Source organism: Dama dama, chromosome 12, assembly GCF_033118175.1.
Source record: "Dama dama isolate Ldn47 chromosome 12, ASM3311817v1, whole genome shotgun sequence".
NCBI lineage: Eukaryota > Metazoa > Chordata > Mammalia > Artiodactyla > Cervidae > Dama > Dama dama.
In genome coordinates this window covers 40,556,980-40,578,585 of record NC_083692.1, presented here as the reverse complement: position 1 = coordinate 40,578,585, position 21,606 = coordinate 40,556,980, and the positions used below count along the sequence as shown (strand labels likewise).

Below are 21,606 nucleotides of genomic sequence, written 5' to 3'. Positions count from 1 at the left end.
AAGGTTATTTCAATGTGAAATATTATTAGAGTACTCCCAAGTTAGAAGTTGATTAAGTTTAATGAGTTTCTTTTTCATACTTAGGGGGGAAAATACCTATGACTATATTTTAAAACTCCATACGGTAATTAAATTTGCTTGAGAGCCTGTAACTGCTTCAAATATAATTTCCATCAGCATATAATAAACACAACCAAAACCCCAAATGTTCATTATTGGCTAGTCAAGTAGGTTTCTTATGAAAAGTATAGATTCTCTTCATTGATTTATGCCTGGAGAATTAAAAACTTTAGTCTTCTTTTTTGCCTTATTCCCTAGAACAACCAGAACTCAAAGGAATTCAAAGCCATTCTTTCTGGTGAATTGCAACCAGTCATCAATGACTATTTATTGAATGTCCACAGGGTGCCTAGGCACTGAAGTAGCAAGTGATTTATTTGCATTATTCAAAGGATTTCTAAGGGGAGTCTGAAGATTAGCAGACGTTTTTAAAGATGCCAAGCGGTGTGTGCGTCTCTAACTTAAATTGCCCCTACGGGAAATGATTAGAATAGTCTAGGTTTCAGAGCCCTAGGGATTTCTAACACCCAGAGCCGACTTTTGTTAGTGAAGACCCCTCTGGGTGCCACAGGACTGAAGGGGCTGGGGCTCAGAACACTGCCCTGCCACGGGCTTCAGGACGAATCAAGCCCTCCTTGGGCAGGAGCAGGACCGACTACGGCCATGGTGGCTCACACACGCCACCAACCCATCCTTCTACTCCCCTCCCCGCGCAGTCCCACTCCCTCCCCTCCACCAGCTCACACCATCTCCCAGTCTCCCAGCCCCGACTGGTTCTCGCGAGATCCGGGCAACTGAGCGCTCGGGGCCTTTTCAAATCGGGATCCGTTACCGCTTTGCCGGCCGCCGCCATTGTCGCGCTCGGAGCCCCTCGGCGCAGGCGGCGGAGGCGGAGGCCGTAGCGGCGGGATGGCTGACGCCGACAAGCCTGAGGTGCTTAGGGCCGCTGGCGACGACAGCCCGCATCGGCAGCCCTCGGAGCCGCCGGGCGAGCCCCGGCGAGAACCTCACCCGCCCGAGCAGGAGAAGCAGCCTCCGCAGCACAGCAGCAGCTCCAATGGCGTTAAAATGTATTGTCTTTTCCTCAGGGGACCGGGACGAGGTGGGGGGCGGGAGATCGACCTGGGGGCTGGGGGTGCCGAAGCCGGGGCTGAGCCTTGGCGGAGGATAACCGTCCCCGGGCCGTGGGCGGCGGGTTGGTGCAGGTGCAGTCGGCCCTCTCCCGGGCCCTCCCCGCCCGCAGCGAACCGGGGGAACCCGGATGCGGGGCTGGGGGCTACCCTCTCCTGCTACTGACCCAAGACCGCGAGTCACCCCCTCTTCCCGGACTTCGGTTGGAGAACCCTTACACAAACCTCGGCGGTCGCCACGTTTTGCAGGAAAATGGTACCCCCCTTTAAAGGCCAATAGTTAGTGTTCATCACTAGGGAGTAACTAGGGATGACATCATCGGACATTTCCTCTTAACCACCGAGAACGTTTGTAAAAGGAATATCCGCACCCCCCCCCCCCCCCCCGCCCCATCTTCCCGGCCTTATTCTGAGCTTTATAAGTTCACTGTTGTTTTCTAAAGTGTGTATTCATTTCTTAACTGATCTGTATACCAAGAGGAAGTTTAGTAATGTGCTGTGAGACCGAATCCATTGTGTTATCCTTGAATTGGTGAGAGGTACTTTAAAAAGGAACGGTGCGTGGTGCCTTGCTCCGCCCCCCTCCCTTACCGCTTCCCCATGTTTGTCAGCCACACAGGCTTTTTAAAAAAACCCAATGCGGGATGGTAGGATCTTAATTTCGGTAAAATAAGATCATTTTTTAGTTGAAGGAAACCCAGTACTTAAAACATTGCAGCTGTCATCAGTGCCGGTGAAGAATGTAGTCGGTTCGAGTCATAATAATTTCCATTTAAAAGGAAATGCTGTGCTTCCCTTTGTTCTTGTTATATAGAAGGAATATGAAGTCAGACATTTCATCTGCACATGCCCAGCTCTTTAAACCTGAAGTTAAAAGTATGTTAATAATTTTGTGAAAACACTACTAGAAAGGAGTGAAGATAATGTTCACACTAAAGTAGGAAAGATAAAGGTTCTTACTTTTCTTTTGTATAAGAATGTTTGTAAGACTGTGTAAGACCTGGACCAGTCTAAGGGTTGACTGCAGATGAAATAAAGTAGGTCTCCCAGCTCTGGTATGTACTCTTGCTCTCAGTTGGATTTGGGTAGATTGGGCAGTATCTTCTAGGCAAAACAGAGCTGCGGGTATAGGAGATTTGACTTATCTCCTAGTGGAGTTTGTTCCTAGGTGGAACCTGGTGCACTTAGTAACTGAAGACCAAAAAAGTGAATGAAGCATTTTCTACCTTTCCTGAGAAATAAGAAGTACTTTGTTTTATTGTAATATGGGCCTGCCACCTCCTTGTCAATAAGTACAACCTTGAAATATGGAGAGGAGCCCTACTGTACTTGGGTATGATTAGTATAATAGTCTTGTTACAGATAAAGCTGGTATCTGAACTTCCATGAGATCTAAAAGGCTCTAATCCCTTTTAAAGTCCCATGGGGGTGTAGCTAGACAGCAGAAGCAAGAAGTGGGGAAAGAATCACTTTCACTTCTTACTGAAGCAGAGGTAAATATAAGGTGAAGAAATGTTACCAGTAAATACAAATGCAGATTCTTTTCATATTGCTTATAACTCATCTTTCTCCCTACCTCTTTTCCCAGTTGTGTAAAGAAACCAGTTTACTATCAGGGGTTTCTTGTACTGTCTGTTCCTTAAGAACATAAACAGACCATCATGGATCACTTGGGCTTCCTAGGTGGCTCAGTGGCAAAGAATCTGCCTACCAATGCAGGAGACCTGGGTGTTTGATCCGTGGGTCGGGAAGATCCTCTGGAGGAGGAAATGGCAACCAACTCCAGTATTCTTTTCTGGAAAACCACATGGACAGAGGAGCCTAATGGGCTACAGTCCATAGGATCACAAAGAATCAGACACTAAGTGAGCACATAGGCATGGGTCACTCACATTAAGTAACTAGAGACATTTACCTACATCAGCCTAACAACCTTTTTGTTGACTCTGGGCACCAACTGAAGTAGTCAACAACCCAACACATAAACCTTGAGTTGATTCACCATATATTCTTAATGATAAGAACTTGTAGCACTGATAAAAATGGCCACATATTGCCTTAAAATGTATGCTGCTTAGAGGTGAACAGAGTGCTGTTTGTCATCAAGACTGAAATGATTTTTACTGAGGCTAGTCAGTAGTAGGCTCAATAGTAATTGAGCACGGAGGCAGCTATGTCGACATCAGCTATGTCTTACTACTCTGTACTTAAAAACGCCCAGTAAACATTTAAGAAATGCCAAAGTGAGCTGTCATATAATCATGAAACTCATGTACAGAGGATTTATTTGGCATGTTCACATCTTTTGACAGGAAATTAAAGATGTTTCCCTAGGTCTAGTCTTTTTCTTTATGCCAAAATGGTATACTAGCTCTCCTTTTCTTAAGTGAATGGGAGGAAAAATAGCAGTGGTGTTACAACTCTTCATTATTCATGTGTGACTAACAACTTGGAGCATATAGAAATTGAGAGTTACATTATGATGCTTGTACAAAATACTAAGCATTGGTGCAAGGTGTAGTGTTGGAAGTAGAATAGTGTTTTTATCATATTAGGAGTAAAGAATGGAACTGGCTTAATTTTGGATCTCATAGCATTATGCTTTCAAAATCATATATTAAAACTAGATCCTCATTTGATGTTGGATACTGATTTTTCAGAAAGTGAAGTTATTTGGGTAGACGTAATTCAGTCTTAAGAGTAGATAATGTTTTTGTAACATAGAATCTTTGCAGTATTTCAAATACATTAAAAGAGAGATTGCTTAGATGAATAGTTTGGTAATTATTACATGGAATTCTGAATATAGTGCCAATAGTTTGATATTATGTAACACTTTGCCTTAAGAATTTTCACATATGTCTTTCCCATAGTGTATTTATGACATAGAAATGAGTTCAGAAATTGAGTAATTATAGTTCAGTTTCTTTTTTAAAATTTATTTGTATTTTACAGTGTTGCATTGATTTCTGTGATGCAACAGCATGAATCCACCAGAAGTATATGTGTATCCCCTCCCTGTTGAATGTTCCTCTCACCCCTCCCCTATTATTATAGTTCACTTTCTTAACGATCAGACCATACCTTTAGGAACTACAGTGATCTTACCTTCCATAGTAATCTTAATTTGTGCATTGTAGATGAGCAGTTTAGCAGTATCTTTCAGATGCCACTAATTGGGAAAAACATGGAAGATGTCTCTCCCTCTGGTAATCCCTTGAGCAGTAAAGAGCATATCCTTTACTACTCAAAAGTGAAAGTGAAAGTCCCTAGAGTCTGACTCTACTGAAGTGGGTAGCCTTTCCCTTCTCCAGGGGAGCTTCACAACCCAGGGATTGAAGCCAGGTCTCCCGCAACGCAGGCAGATTCTTTACCATCTGAGCCACCAGGGAAACCCAAGAATACTGGAGTGTCTTGCCTATCCCTTCCCCAGGGGATCTTCCCGATCCAGGAATCAAACTGGGGTCTCCTGCATTGCAGGTGAATTCTTTACCAACTGAGCTGTCAGGGAAGCCTTTACTACTCAAGGGATTATATTATTACTACTCAAGGGATTAGTAATAATGATCCTACATTATTGCTTTTTAGTGGAGTTGTCAGATTGTTGTAACTTTACAACATCCATGTAAGAATAAAAAAACATAATTCAGAACTTTGTGCAATTTTCATAATTGGTTTTACTTAGGAAGAAAATGGCAGGGGAACGGGTATTTGGATAGGGACTATATAGCTGTCTGCTCACCTGAGCAGAGACTTACTTTAAAAATACTTGTTGAATTCAGACTATATAAGTAGGTTCTTTGGGGGATGGAAAGAAGGATTTGTTCTTGTATCTGATGTACCTGGGAAACAGGGTCCTCTGTGGCTTTTGACTGCTTGCTGCCATTTATAGGAGTGCCACTCTGTTTAGACAGGTAGGTACTTGCTAGAGTACAGTTGAGGAGATCACTTCCAGGCATGCCATTTCTAATGAGGGAAGATGTTGGATAGTGAAGGTGTCCCTGTCTAGGTCTGAAGAGGTGGCAATGCATATTTGGCCCTAATGTGTCTTCCTTGATTTTAGCAGTTTTTCTGGCAGATAGTAGCATCATCTGTGCTCAGATGAGTATGGTTTCTTAATTAACTATTCGTTCAAAAATGAACATTTGTCAAGCACGTGTTACTATCACTGCAGATGGTTTTTGTTCTCTAGCATTTTACATACTGTACTCATGGCTAGGTTGTTTCCTGCTCAGAAAAACAGTTATCTGAAAAGTTCGATGTATTGTGGAACAAGTGACTACAATTAGAGGTGTGTGTGAAGTACTGCAGTGTATAAATCACACAGTTGCTTGGCTTAGAAGTTAATATGGGGCCTGGATTATGAAACCTGATTGGTTGTCAGGATAATCCAGGAAACCTAGGGCATCATTCTCAGAGATTTTTCTTAGTATATGTTTGTGAAAAATTGCTTTCAAATTGAAGTTTTAATTAAATACTTTTAAGTTCAGTAGGGTAATTGGTGACTTAAAAGAAATCTATTGTTACTTCTGTTAAAGATTGCTTTTGAGAAGTAAATTACATTTTTAAAATGTATATCCAAATTTTTATCTTTAGGATTTACTTTAAGTGTTTACTTACATGTTACAGATGCTTGGTGAATAGCATCATGTAATTGAAATGTGATTACAGTCTTTTAAATGTTTTTCCAGTTAGGGCCTCATTAAAAAGTAGATTTATACATTTCTGATTCATGTTGCATTTAAGTACTGCTTCTCTCCTCCATCCCATCCCAGCTGTTATAGATATTACTCTTAATAAAAATGGCTTGATTCTGTGAAATACCCTATCCTAATTTATAAGTTAAAACAGAAACACTGAACATGAAAATAATAGGATACCTTATCAGGTTGGTCAAAACTGTGAAGAGACAAAAATTATGAGAGTCATATGGGGAGTGTATAGATACAGATACAATTGTATTTTGATTATGTTTTTAAGCAATGGAGGAGAAAAATTCTGGGAGGAAACTGTTAACCTTTAAGATATGAACTTTTTCATTGTGTCATTTTGTAAATTAAGTTTTTAGAGTTCTGAATGAGGCTCAGAAAGTTAATTCTCCATTAATGGTGGGAGTTTTAATATACTCTAGGAATAAAATCACCCATTTCCCCCTCTTGTTAGGTTCTAAAACATTTATTAAGTAGTATGATGGGAAAAACTGGGTTTGTTTGAATGCTGCAGCTATTTAATATGGAAAAAAGAAGAGTTGTTAATTGAAAACTTTGGTAATATGCTGAAATCATTGCTTTGAAAAGACACTGATTGGATAATTTCAAAACCAGTAGTTGACTCTCCAGCTGCTTTCCTTAGGTCTAACTTAGGGGAGAATTTTCTGAAGTGATAAATGTGAAATACTTATTTTAACATAGACTTCCACTATTGGAAGCACCACTGAGGTTTTCTTTTTGTTGTTCTGTTTTGTTTTTAATTCGCAGAGAGAATGATGAATCAGTCAAAGAAGAGAAATCTGAATTAAAAGAAAAATCTACAGGGAATAAGAAGGCCAATAGATTCCATCCTTATTCAAAAGATAAGAATTCAGGCACTGGAGAAAAGAAGGGTCCAAATCGTAACAGAGTTTTTATTAGCAACATCCCATATGACATGAAATGGCAAGCTATTAAAGATCTAATGAGAGAAAAAGGTAACTATTTTTTGATAAACTCACTGTTGGATAATCTTCCTTTAGAATGGGGAGGGAGATAAGCAGACTTTTTTCATTCCTCTTGGCCACACAGACTCAAAAGATTGATTTTTGTTTATTTCTTGACACATAAATTAATCTTTTCCTCTTCTTTCACTTGGTACAATTTCATTACAAGGTAGTATGGATAAATGAAGTTTTCTTTTTTTTTTTTTTTTGCCATGTTAGTGGGGAAGGAGTGAGCCAACATATGCATGCCACCAAGAATTTTGTTAAAAGTGATTGCTTTGTCTAGTTGAAGTTTTTATAGATTTTTTAAAGGACTATTGCATTAGGTAAGCAATACATTTAGTGTGTTAAAGTATGAATAATAAGGTCTGATTATTTCTTTTTCCAAAAGCTGTTTTGTTATTATCTTGGTGGAGTCTGGAATCTGGCTGTGGAATTCATTTTGTTTGCATTGTCATGAATGCCATGATGCTGTCTCTGCAGTTCTATATTAAAATTGTGTTACTGCTGTTGCAGTTTTGTTTTCAGAATAACCTGAAAACCTTCATTTTATATATATGGTTTGTTTTGGGGAAAAATCATTTTAATACTTGATCTTGTAAAAGTTAGTTTTGTTATCTCTTGAAAAATTGAGTTTCAATAGTCCTGCAAACTATGTACTTGGTTTTGAGGCTGATCTAATAAATAAAAAAAATTTTTTTGCATTGGTGTATCTGTTGTAAGGTGACAACTATTTGATTGGTTTTATTCACTGACTTTATTTAGAAAGTGTGTGGCTTGCTGTGAAGCATGACTTGTAAATTTAGTTTACTGACGGCAAACATGATTTGAAGACATTCAGGTAGAAAGTCACCTTAAAACAGCTGTTGTGTGTAGGCGACCAAAGTTATTTGAAAAGTGCTAATGTTGATGTTTTTAATATGATAGGCTAAGGGACCTTTTGTATGTATATGTGCATTTGTTCACCAACTATATCATGCTGGCCAAAATATGATCTGTAGCATGAATTAGGTTAATATGGTTGTTAGCTTTTTTAGAGAATGTGGATGATGTACATTTCTGAAAATTAGTTAAATTTACATAGCCATTGACAGGAGGTATGTTGGTCTGGTTTTGATTGTTGGTGAATAATAGGTGCTTTTCTGTAGAGTTGTGCACAGGTGTGCAGTAAAGCAAGACACTGGTGTTTAAATGTATTGTTTCTTGGTATCTTCCTTTTGTATGTCTTATGTAGTTGGTGAGGTTACATACGTGGAGCTCTTTAAGGATGCGGAAGGAAAATCAAGGGTAAGTGCTGTGGGCAATAATCTGCTTGAGGTTTAAAAGTTCCTCAGCAGTTTACTTTTTGTATAATACTTGTACCAGTTTTTGGAAACTTAAGTTTCATTTTGTTTTACTCTATTATGAAAGATTTGAGGCTTTATACTAGCAAGTCTGACATACAAACCAACCTAGCTGCCTTGAAGAGGTGGGTTTTGAAAATGCTCATAAAGGGCATTCACTTTTCTAATGCTCAAAGGTAATGCTTCTTAGCCAATAGATTTTAATATAGGATTTTTTTTTTGTTGTGTTCTGATGTCTTCAAGGATATTTTAAAAGTCACTGAATTGATAATATTTCCTCAGAGTTCCATGAGAGGCCTGTAGCTTAAAGGTGTTATTTCAGAATGTATGTTTGAAACTTGCACTGAAGAGCTTAATTTGGTAGCCTACAGGACTACGTAAAAGGCAGTGCTCTGACTAATTGGATGAATATAAAAACGATGATTAAATTGACAGAGAAGGAATTGGTTGATTTTTATTTTTAGCAACAAAAGCAACATATTGAAGAATATAATGGAAACCTTTTTAAAAATGTTTAATTATATTAGCAAAAACCAGTTGGGTGCATGAGAAATAAAACTTATGTAATCACATTCAAAGGGCACTTTGAATAATAATTTTGACAAGGAACTATTTAAAAAATGATTCTACTACTTTGTTTCTTTAGCATAAATTTTTTAAAACATAGTTACAACTGGATGTTATTAAATTGTGTGCAGCCAGTTTTCTTTGAGAACTTTATAAAAATAAAATTGGAAAATTTACATTAAAACTATTTGTACACCATACATCTTTCAAAAATGCATATAACAATGTAAGGACAGGTATTTGAGAGCCTTCAGTTATTTCCTTGATTGAATTTGTGCAGTGACATTGCTTTAATTTTAAAGAACATTCATCTAAAAGTAAAAATGTGCTTCTTAGATGCTAGATTCTACAATCTTAAATGGATAGATTTAAAAATTTATAGGAAATTTTCGGTCATTTGCCTGTTATGTTCTGGAGGTGTAAAAGACAGAGTGATTGCATTATCAATTGTTTTAATGGTTTAAATGTTAGAATCTATCGTTAACTTCATCTACTGATCCAAAACTTTTTTTTCTTTTGCATATATTGACAAATCTACCTGGATGTAGGGTTGTGGGTAAGAATTTTTTTTTTAGTATCTTAAGTGAAATTTAAATTTATGATTGGAAAAAAATCTTAGTACATAAACATTTCCTATAAATTTTTTTCCCATTAAGTGTGGTTGAATTCAAAGATGAAGAATTTGTCAAGAAAGCACTAGAGACAATGAACAAATATGACCTTAGTGGAAGACCATTGAATATTAAAGAGGTAAGATTTCTTGTATTTGAAATAATTTAAACATTTGAATAAAAGTACATGGCTTCTTTGGATTTTCATGTGGTAATGTTATTTATCTGATTACAACATTTTTTTAAAGCATAGATGCTTATTAAAGTGTTACATAATTGATGACAGTTTTGCTTGACCATGATTTCATATTTGCTCTTAAGCAATAGCCTATGTATTTGATTTGTCACCAGTTATTATAAGCATAGTGTATGACTTGTAAAAATTATAGGGTACAGAAATTTAAAGAGGGTAAACTTCAGATGCTGACTTTGTTTGGTATAAACGCTTTCAGTTTTCAGATTGTGTTGTCAGATTTGAAAAATACTGTAGGTATTCTTGTAGTTGATAAAGTTTACTTAGTAATTCAAATACCTTATAGATTTAAGTGAAATTGATACTCACTTTTAATAAAATTAACCTGAAACAATCCCTGTTTAAAATTTAAGAAAAGTTATAAATCTATTAGTGAAATATATAACCAGAACTTATATACAAATGGAGATGTTTAGATGCCTCCCCTAAAATGAAGATGTTCACTTTGTGTGAAGCAGTGTGAATATGTTGACAAAAGAATGATCAGAAGATAAAATGAAAAACTGTTTACAGTTAGCTATTAAATTAACCTTGAAAATGGCTCCTTTGAATAGAAGTCATTTTCATGTCTCTCTTTAGTTCATATTGTTAATCTTACCTGAAAAGTTTGATCACACACCACTTAGGAGTATATCCTTTTTAAAGTCTGTAATAAGAAACAACAGAGGATATAACCTTGGGATGCTGAAGAGTTTCCACCAACATGGATACAAATCATTGTGGAACAGTACTGTCAGTCACAATTTAATGTAGTATGGTGTTGGTTTGAGTCCCAGCTCTATCATTTTCTAGCTGTGTGACGAGTTAACTGTAATAATAATTTTGACACTGTTGTTATTGCTGCACAAAGTGGGAGTGTAACTTGGTCCTTGGTCTTGTGTTCCTGGAAATGAGATGAAACATATCTTGAAATTAAAGGCCATGCTGCCAGCAAATAAAAGTATCCCGTATATCTTTATTGGAGTCAGCTTCTGAGTTTCTCTAATTCTGTTTGAGCCTAGGGGTTTTTCGTTTTTGTTGTTAATATTTTGACTGAGAAGTAGAAAATTGGTAGAGGAAGTTTAGACTCTAGTAAGCTGTGCCATTTATTTGGTATTAAATAATTTTCATGCATAAGCCAGGACCAATTTTTCAGAAATGTGTTGATACCCTAATAATTTCCCATAAGGAAGTAACATTTGTAGCACAACCACCATATAGGAAATTATTATTTTGAGCATCATGACTTGCTTTTTTATGATGTTTCCTATTCCTCTTCAAAAGACAAGTATTACAGGGAATTCTCTGGTGGTCCAGTGGTTAGGACTCTGTGTTCTCACTGCCAAGGGCTGGGGTTCAATTCCTGGTCCAGGAACTAAGATCTCACAAGCCCCACAGTGGGGCCAAAAAAAAAAAAAAAAAAGACAAGTATTATAGGTTCTGTGTTTGTTTTGTTATTTTTTTTAACTGGGAACAAAGCCCATACTGTTTCTGTTCTTTTAAGTTTCAGTGCGTTGTAGATCCTTGGTAATATTTCAGAGACCCTATAACAGATTTATGTGATCCAAGGTGATATAGAGTACTTCTTATTTTTAACTTCCTAAAGAGAAGAATGATTGCGTTGGCTGAGCTAAATGATGAGGTGTTCTTTATTCAATTAACTTTTCTGGATTATTATCTCTAAAGGTTCCTTTCTTGAAATTATATGATTTTCATATGGGTGGCTAGGATCATTGCCGAGAAATACTAGTTTGAATCTAGGGAAAAGTATATTTCCAGTGTTCATTAACAGATATTAGAATTACATTTTAAAATTTACTTAAATGTGCTTAGTAGCAGTTGTAAACTTATAGGCCCTCTCATAGCAAAAGTAGACAGTGACAGACAGACACCTAATGGGAATGGAGGACTAAAAACCACGCTGTATAGTAGTTGGTTTTACATAAGTTGTATTATATATATGTTTTATGATATGTGTGTATTTTGTGTGTATATGTTTATATGTATGTCATATAATAAAAATGAAAATATAGCAATATGCTTTATTAACATTAAGATGTTAAGGAGAAACTGACTATCTTAATGGCTCATGAAGCATTTCCCCTGCTAAGTCCTCCTCCTTCCCCCATGGGTAACCACTATTCTCAGTTTTGTATTTGTGCAAGTTTTTGAAACCTTAGGCCTGAAGCATTTATTTATTAATTTGGAAAGTTATGTAGCATTATTCAGAACACTTCTTTGCTTTTGTATTTCTTTGTATTTCTCCATCACGATGGAATACATTGAATGCCAGAATTCCTTTATTCTTACATTCACTTCACCTTCTGTTCTCTTAGCCTTCCTATAAAATTTATTAAAGTCACCCAGCTTTCTTTTCATTAGAATTCCCTGACCAGGACCAGCAGAGTAGAGTGTAGATGGTTACATGTATCGTAATCATTTGGTGTTGCAGATAGTAGTTTTCTGTGCGTTTATGTGATTTTTGTTTTTGTACTCTACTGAGATAAGTGAGAAGTATGTTTAAGCTTGCCTTTTTTTTGTTTTGTTTAAAGGCAGAATATTTCTCTTAAAAGTTAATGAACTAAAGAAAAAACCAAACAATGTTTAGTACCATTCTTTACTTGGTACTTGGCCTTTCTTTATCTTCCTCTTCCCTCCATCTCAAATTGTAATCATTGTTGAGGTTGGAAAGTGTATAATTCTCTTTTGTTCAGGAATAAAATTTGCGAATTGTAACAGTTCCCCTCTACCCCAGTATTTCTGGGTTTTGTAACAGTTTGTTCTGCTGTTGAAAGCTTTGAGGTAATATGAATTTGACATTGCTTTGGGTATATAGTGGTGAGAATTAATCACTACTGCATTTTGAAAAGGAAAGAGTCACAGTAAGTATTTGTTCCTCTTTGAGTTATTTGTATGTGTATGTGCCATATATTTGTATACCTGTGTGAGGACAAAATTAAACTAATTTCAAGTTCTTAAGTGACTTTAGTGATTGGAAAGAGGTATTTAATTGACATCCCTGGAGACTGAAATCTTTTGTCTGTCCACAGGTTTTTATGGGACTGGATTCTCTGGATGAGAAAAAAGTTCACTCCTCAAGAGGGCCAGTAATTTGAGCCAGTTTGGATAGCTGCTGTAGAACTTGAAGTTGCTATTTTAGTGGTATAGATTTACTGATGTATATAGTGGCTTTAACATTCACTATATGTTATAGGATCCTGATGGAGAAAATGCTCGTAGGGCATTGCAACGAACAGGAGGATCATTTCCAGGAGGACATGTACCCGATATGGGATCGGGATTGATGAATTTACCACCTTCCATTCTCAATAATCCAAACATTCCTCCTGAGGTTATCAGTAATTTGCAGGCTGGTAGACTTGGTTCCACAATTTTTGTTGCTAATGTAAGTTTAAGCTTTACTCTAAAATTTTGCCATTCAGATATTTAGTTCTAATCATGAGATTATTAGATGAATGGGTTACAGGTTTATAAAACATTTTGCTTGTTTTTAACTAAAGTAAGCAAAACAGTAATTATTATAAACTCAAACCCAATTTGAGTCCATAAATACAAGGTTAGAGTGTAAACACAAGTATTTAGGATTTTTGAAAATAGAACTGTGGAATTTATAAACAAACAGTTCTTGATATTATGTACTATTATTGTATGTGATTTTAGTCATATTGGTAAGTGGATTTCTTTTAGATTTGATATTTGTGAATGTGCATGTTGTTGTTGGTTTGTCTTAAGCTTTTGAAAGTCAGTAATATCAATCATACTTTCCAAAATCTGAATTTCTGTCAGTAAAAATAGATATGAAAGTTTCAAATGTACAAAACAGGACTGAGCAGCACTGAGAGGCTGTTTTGAGAATTTAAAAAAATCAAGGGTAAGGAACAACATAGATGTAGCTTACTGATCTTTAACAACTTAAGATGTTTCTATTTGATACTGTTGATACACTGTTTTACAAGAATTAGAATTCTTTATGTTCTTGAGAATTTAGAAATGATTTGTATTATTTTAAGTGGGGAGAGGGGTTAATAGGTGTGTAACTTTATATGATTTTATATTAAGCTTGACTTCAAAGTTGGTTGGAAGAAGCTAAAGGAAGTGTTCAGCATAGCTGGAACTGTAAAGCGGGCAGATATTAAAGAAGACAAAGATGGCAAGAGCAGAGGAATGGGCACAGTCACTTTTGAACAAGCAATTGAAGCAGTTCAAGCTATTTGTATCCTGATTTGCACTTTAGCGTTGTTTAATAAGGTTGAAGTTTGATACTGTTTTGTGGGGATCATGGAATTTAAGGTTGCCTTACTTAGAAATGTGTATTAGAATTTGGTCTCCAGTGCATAAAACCTTTATTATGTCCAAGTACTAAAGTCACTCTTAAAACTTGAATTAGCCGTATTATACAGGCCTGGTATTAACTTTTTCCTACTTTCTCTTCCTACTACAACTAATTGTATACATGTTGTTGACAGTAATGTATCTCATTGTACATTAACATAGTCGCTTTAAATGATGCCTAGTTAGTTTTCTCTTTTCAGTAGTTGAATTAAAAGATATTTATAAAATAAAACTATAAAGCAAAGAATTGAAGCTTTTCTTTGAGTATGTGGAAGAGACTAATACAAATAAGTAAAATATTAAAAGATGTTGATTAAAATATTAGGGGTAGTTTGATGCAAAATATTATTAAAAATGTGTTTGTGTTCAAGTATAATTTCATAGTTGTCCTAACTGGCTTTCCTTGACTGAACCAACAGCTATGTTCAATGGGCAGTTTTTGTTTGATAGACCTATGCATGTGAAAATGGTGAGTTCCTATATATCACTTCAACTCTCCAACCTCAAATTTTATCTGCTTTCTTCTATGTTAGAGATCTTTTAAGTTATATATTAACCAAATAATAAACTTTTTTGCAATTAGGATGACAAGTCTGTCCCTCATGAAGACTACCGTTCACATGACAGTAAAACACCACAGTTACCGCGTAAGTAAAGTTGTTATTAGAAGTAATACAGACTATTCTTTTTCAGTTTTGTTATATGCTAAACAAAACTGTTTTTGTGCTTGCATCCCTAGTTGCCCACCATTTGGTGTTTTGAGTTATGGAGCTAGTTTGTCATAATTGATTAGAAAGACTGAGAAGATAAATATGTGCCACTTTTTTTTTCTTTTTGTAGTTTTTCCTGATTATAAAAGCAGTATATACTAAAAAGTTTGTTAAGGTCCTATGTGGGTGGGGGGAAAGTCTTTGTAATTTTATTATCCATAAATAACCTCCATTATAACATTTTTGTGAATTTGCTTCCAGTGTTTCCTTTTATTTTTTCCCCCAATTATTTTTATTAGTTGGAGGCTAATTACTTTACAGTATTGTAGTGCTTTTTGCCATACATTGACATGAATCAGCCATGGATTTACATGTGTTCCCCATCCTGATCCCCACTCCCACCTCCCTCCCCATCCCATCCCACTGGGTCTTCCCAGTGCACCAGCCCTGAGCACTTGTCTCATGCATCCAACCTGGGCTGGTGATCTGTTTCACACTTGATAATATACATGTTTCAATGCTATTCTCTCAGATCATCCCACCCTCGCCTTCTCCCACAGAGTCCAAAAGTTTGTGCTCTACATCTGTGTCTCTTTTTCTGTCCTGCATATAGGATTATTGTTACCATCTTTTTAAATTCCATATATATGCATTAGTATACTGTATTGGTATTTATCTTTCTGGCTTACTTCACTCTGTATAATGGGCTCCAGTTTCATCCACATCATTAGAACTGATTCAAATGTATTCTTTTTAATGGCTGAGTAATATTCCATTGTGTATATGTACCATAGCTTTCTTATCCACTCATCTGCTGATGGGCATCTAGGTTGCTTCCATGTCCTGGCTATTATAAACAGTGCTGTGATAAACATTGGGGTACACGTGTTTCTTTCAGATCTGGTTTCCTCAGTGTGTATGCCCAGGAGTGGGATTGCTGGGTAATATGGCAGTTCTATTTCCAGTTTTTTAAGGAATCTCCACACTGTTCTCCATAGTGGCTGTGCTAGTTTGCATTCCCACCAACAGTGTAAGAGGGTTCCCTTTTCTCCACACCCTCTCCAGCATTTATTGCTTGTAGACTTTTGGATAGGAGCCATCCTGACTGGCGTGTAATGGTACCTCATTGTGGTTTTGATTTTGCATTTCTCTGATGATGAGTGATGTTGAGCATCTTTTCATGTGTTTGTTAGCCATCTGTATTTCTTCTTTGGAGAAATGTCTGTTCAGTCCTTTGGCCCATTTTTTGATTGGGTCATTTATTTTTCTGGAATTGAGCTTCAGGAGTTGCTTGTATATTTTTGAGATTAATCCTTTGTCTCTTTCTTCATTTGCTATTATTTTCTCCCATTCTGAAGGCTGTCTTTTCACTTTGCTTATAGTTTCCTTTGTTGTGCAAAAGCTTTTAAGTTTCATTAGGTCCTTTTTGTTTATTTTTGGTTTTCTTTGCACTATTCTGGGAGGTGGGTCATAGAGGATCTCGCTGTTATTTATGTCTGAGAGTGTTTTGCCTGTGTTCTTCTCTAGGAGTTTTATAGTTTCTGGTCTTACATTTAGATCTTTAATCCATTTTGAGTTTATTTTTGTGTATGGTGTTAGAAAGTGTTCTAGTTTCATTCTTTTACAAGTGGTTGACCAGTTTTCCCAGCACCACTTGTTAAAGAGGTTGTCTTTTTTCCATTGTATATTCTTGCCTCCTTTGTCGAAGATAAGGTGTCCATAGGTTCGTGGATTTATCTCTTCCATTGATCTATATTTCTGTCTTTGTGCCAGTACCATTACTGTCTTGATGACTGTGGCTTTGTAGTGTAGTCTGAAGTCAGGCAGGTTGATTCCTCCAGTTCCATTCTTCTTTTTCAAGATTGCTTTGGCTATTCGAGGTTTTTTGTATTTCCATACAAATTGTGAAATTATTTGTTCTAGTTCTATGAAGAATACTGTTGGTAGCTTGATAGGGATTGCATTGAAATCTATAGATTGCTTTGGGTGGTATAGTCATTTTCACAATATTGATTCTTCCAATCCATGAGCATGGTATATTTCTCCATCTATTTGTGTCCTCTTTGATTTCTTTCATCAGTGTTTTATAGTTTTCTATGTATAGGTCTTTTGTTTCTTTAGGTAGATATACTCCTAAGTATTTTATTCTTTTTATTGCAATGATGAATGGTATTGTTTCCTTAATTTCCCTTTCTGTTTTCTCATTGTTAGTGTATAGGAATGCAAGGGGTTTCTGTGTGTTAATTTTATCCAGTGTTTCCTTATATGTGTATTTTTTTTTGCATAGTTGAGAACTACCACATAAATAATTTTCTTTTTTTTTTTTTTTGTTTAGCATTAGAATGTAAGCACTATTCCTTGTTATAAATTCTTTCTAAAATTTTTTTATTGGCTATTAATCTATCATATGGATGCTCCATAACTATTTCAGTGTTACATGTATTTTAGGTATGTTAACTTTTTTTCCTTTAATCACCAACAGAGTTTTCCCTTTTTCTTTCTTTTTGTATACAAGTTTTTGGTATGTTTTTGGTTATTTCCTTAGGATAGATACCTTGAAGTAGATTTATAGGTTTTCAAGTGATCAGTATTATCAAATTATTTTCCAAAGGATTATAAAACAGCAATATAATATACTTAACACCTGTGTCTCAATGCTCAGTCTTCAAAATGAGGATGCTTATGGTACCTACTTCATGGGTTGGCATGAGTATTGTATGAGTTAATATATAATATATGTAAAGTGCATAGAATAGTTCTGGCATAATGTAGCTATCATAGACTATATTTGTTTTAGGTGATTTTTCTTTAAAATAACATTTTATGTATAAAGATTGTCCTTCCTTACCACCTCCCACTAGATAACCTTACCTAGAGGAAACAACTTGTAGATAAAATGATAAACACTGTATCCATATTTTAATAATTTGATTACATATTTATGCATCCATAAACATTATATGAAATTGTTTTGCTGGATTCAAAATTTGGTATGAGTGAAATTATATTGTTCATATTTTTCTGCAACTTTCTGTTTTTGGTTTAACATTGTTTTTGAGATTTCATGTGTATTGAAAAATTGTAGCTCTAATCCCTTCACTTCAGTTGCTAATGCCACATTTTGTAAACCTATGTGTGTGTGTGTGTGTTTTAGGTTATTCTAATTTTTCTGTTATAAGAAACAATAGTACTTTCAGGAGTATTTGTTTTCTTTCCCTGAGAATACTCTGTTCTCTCAACATTGGCTAGAACTTATTTGTAAAACTAGCCCTGGTGTATATTGTTTAGGGGAAGATTTTTACTTATTTACTTTATTTACTATTATTTATGTACTATTATTTACTATATTTACTGTTGCTTCTTGAGTCCATTGTGGTAATTTCTATTTTTCTGAGAATTTTACCATTTTTGTTCATTTTCATATTTGTTGGCATAAAATAGTCTCTTTCAATTTGTGCCACAGCTATAGTTCTGTCATTTTTAAATTCCAAAGGTTTGCAATTTCTCTGTTTTTCTTAGTCAGTTTTGCTTGGAGATTTGTCAATTTTATCAGTGCTTTTGAAGAAGTAAATTCCCTTTTTTACATCTTAATTTATGCTCTTAGTTTTATTTCCTTTTCTATTTGTTTGGGTTTAGTCTCTTATTTTTGTCCTAACTCCTTAAGTTGAATATGTACTTCACTAATTTGCAGCCTCTTTTTTTTAATATAAGTAGTCATGACTATCAATTTGGCCACTATAAACAAGTTGTGCTAGAGTGTCTTTATTGTGATTTAATTTTTATTAAATTACCGTTATGATTTCTTCCTAAGTCATCTATTTTTGAATTTTCAAATGTATAGGTTTTTTCTTACTCATTTCTAACTTAGTGTGGCTTATAGATGTATGATTATGATTCTTTGGAATTAATTAGTTAATTTGGACTTTTTATTGTGGCCTAATATATGATACATTTTAATAAATCTTCCAGGTGTTCAGTATACTGTTCTATGTGTGCTGTGTGTGTGTGCATGTGCAGTTGCTCTGTTGTGTCTGCCTCTTTGTGACCCCATGGGCTGTAGCCCTCCAGGCTCCTCCATCCATGGAATTTTCCAGTCAAGAATACTTCTGTGTTTGCCATTTCCTATTCCAGAGGATCTTCCCGACCCAGGGATGGAACCTGAATCTCTTGGGTCTCCTGGATTGGCAAGTGAATTCTTTACCACTAGTGCCACCTGGAAAGCCCTGTGTCCATTAAGTCAAGTTTGTTAATTATTTAAATTACACCTTTGCTAGTAATTTTGTCTGCTTGTGCTATCCATTACTGAGATATATTTATGGTAAAATCCTGTGCTATTAAGGTGAATTTGTCTGCTTTTCCTTATTTTTACTTTATTTCAAAACTAATTCAGTAGATGCATACAAGTATAGAACTGATACATTTTCCTAGTGAGTTAAGATTTTATCGTTGTAGAGTGATTTCATATTTAGTAAATGCCTGTAAGTCTTTTGTCTAATAGTAATGTAGATACAACAGCTTTGTTTTGTTTATTCACTTTATAGATTTATTTGGTTTAATTTCTATTATCTTGTGTTTTATTAGTATTTTTCTGCTTTGTACAGATATTTACTTTATATTTCTTTTTCTCCTATCTTTCCCTTTCAGTGGTTATCCTGAATATTTTAATATGTTAATATAAAGTCTGAAGTTAATAGTATTATTCTCAAAAGCCGAATGACCTTTGAATTCTCTAATTTTAATCACTTTCCTACTGAATTATATGCTATTATTGCTTAATGTTTTAGTTATATATTTACTTTTTATCCAGTCACACAAAGTAGGCATTATTAGTACTTACTTATCTTATTATTTGCTTTCACAGATCATGGCACTATTATTTTCCCCCCTGAAGCATATATTTTAAAAGCTCTTTCAATGAGTATCTGTTGTTAGTAAATTCTCTCAATTTTGATTCATCTATAAATGTCTTCAAAGATGAAGTTATATAGTGTAAGGTAGTTATTTTCCCTCAGCACTTTTAAAATATTCCAGTCTTCTGGCTTCCATTATTGATATTGAGTCAGCTGTCAGCTGAATTGTCCTTTCTTTGTAGGTAAGCTGTGTTCTTCTTGTAGCCGATTTTAAGAGCTTTGTCTTTGGCATATAGTTTTACTACAGTGAGGGTGTGGATTATCCTTTATTGGGCTTTCACAATTGAGAATTCAGTTTTTTAAAATAAATTCTGGAAAATTCTCAACTTAACGTGTCTTTGAATATTGCCTGTTCTCCCTTTGTAGGGCAGTCCTTTTCTGCCCTTCTGTATCCCTCAGGGTGTCATCTGTTAAGATCCTGGCTTTGTAAAGTAAGGGCTTTCAATTTTCTTTTCCAGCATTGTTGTTGTTGTTGTGTTGTGTTAGTCGCTCAGTCGTGCCCGACTCTTTGTGACCCCATGGACTGCAGCCCACCAGGCTCCTCTGTCCATGAGATTTTCCAGGCAAGGATACTGGAGTAGGTTGCCATTTCCTTCTCCAGGGGATCTTCCCAACCCAGGGATTGAACCTGGGTCTCCTGTACTGCAGGAAGATTCTTTACCGACTAAGCTACAGGGATTGGAACTCTTTATTTAGGTTAAAAATAATCCTTTATTATATCCATATTTTTTTCATATTTATTTTATATCTATTCTTCTCAAGATTTACGGTTTTATGTACTCTTTTCTTTTGAGATGTAGTATGAATTCATAGACTTTGACAGAATCAGTTTGTTAAGTTAATTATTTTTAACATCTTTATTCTTTCCTTTCTCCCTCCGCTTTTACTTCCTTTGCTGAAATTGTTGTAACTTGGCAAATGGAGGCTTTTTCATTTCTTTTGCCTCTGATATTCTTACTTTCTGGTAAGAATGGAATTTCCCAGATCCATGGTTTTTCTTTTTCTGAGACATGAATTTGGTCTACTTTCAAAGAGTCCTGGTTCCTTTTAGTGAAGAATGGTATCAGAGATGAAAATAAGAGTGTTATGTGTAGACATGAGCATTGTTGATAGGTGTGCTATTGCTTTGAATCAGTTTTAGGGACTGAACTGAAAAAAGGTATTTCTTTTATCAGGTCACACTGATCTTTCCAATTTAACACAACATGCTTCTGTACTGTAAAAAAAAAAAAGAAGTATATAATATATGGTTTTCTTAACCCTTAGAACTTACTGATTGCTCCATTGACTAGAAGGAACTTTAAAACCAAACTCAGAGTTAGTAGAGTAAAACAGTTCCCACTGTCTTTAAGGTCATCAGATTATCTTCTTAGAGTCTATTTTCAGTGAACTTAAGTAGTTTAAGAGAAGTAAAAAGAATACTGGATTTAGAGACAGAAAACTTGAATTCTAGTGTTAGCTTAATCACATAGCATTTTGCAGGTAACTTAAGGTCTCAAAAATTACCTCATCTGTGCATAACAGATATGAAAACACTTAACATACCATATAAATATGTCAATGATAAAACTAGGTAATATAACATTTGCTTTATTCAATATTATGTTTACTTGGTTGTTGACTTTTTAGTTTCTTCTGAACTATCTAAAAGTAATTCCTAGATTTTAAGAGAAGGAAATGGCAACCCACTCCAGTATTCTTGCCTGGGAAATCCCAGGGACGGAGAAGCCTGGTAGGCTATGGTCCATGGGGTGGCAAAGAGTCGGACACGACTGAGTGACTTCACTTCACTCACAGATTCAATACCTACATATTTTAGATATATAGGTCATTTATAAAGTGATTCAGAATGCTCTTAGTATTTCATTACTTTTTCAGTATGCATTTGACTGTGATATAAGATGAACCTACTTCATAAAGCACTTCTCTTTAATAAATGATATTATAGTAAGGCCTCAGTGTGCTATATGTCAATGAAAACAAGAACTGGTGCTC

At 35.5% G+C, this 21,606-nt stretch overlaps 1 protein-coding gene across 2 annotated transcripts in view; it reads left to right on the top strand.

The window, feature by feature from the left end:
- Window positions 1-870: 870 nt before the first annotated feature.
- MYEF2 (myelin expression factor 2) overlaps window positions 871-21,606 on the top strand; it is a 41,931-nt gene continuing 21,195 nt past the window's right edge. Inside the window, exons 1-9 of one of the 2 annotated variants that reach the window (XM_061157077.1) lie at window positions 871-1,130; window positions 6,668-6,876; window positions 8,120-8,172; window positions 9,344-9,351; window positions 9,452-9,545; window positions 12,853-13,044; window positions 13,719-13,872; window positions 14,411-14,460; window positions 14,575-14,638. In XM_061157077.1, the coding sequence (XP_061013060.1) occupies window positions 970-1,130; window positions 6,668-6,876; window positions 8,120-8,172; window positions 9,344-9,351; window positions 9,452-9,545; window positions 12,853-13,044; window positions 13,719-13,872; window positions 14,411-14,460; window positions 14,575-14,638 (985 nt within the window). In that variant the 5' untranslated portion in view covers window positions 871-969. The remainder of the gene's footprint in view (window positions 1,131-6,667; window positions 6,877-8,119; window positions 8,173-9,343; window positions 9,352-9,451; window positions 9,546-12,852; window positions 13,045-13,718; window positions 13,873-14,410; window positions 14,461-14,574; window positions 14,639-21,606) is intronic. The other variant, XM_061157078.1, reaches the window with a different exon arrangement.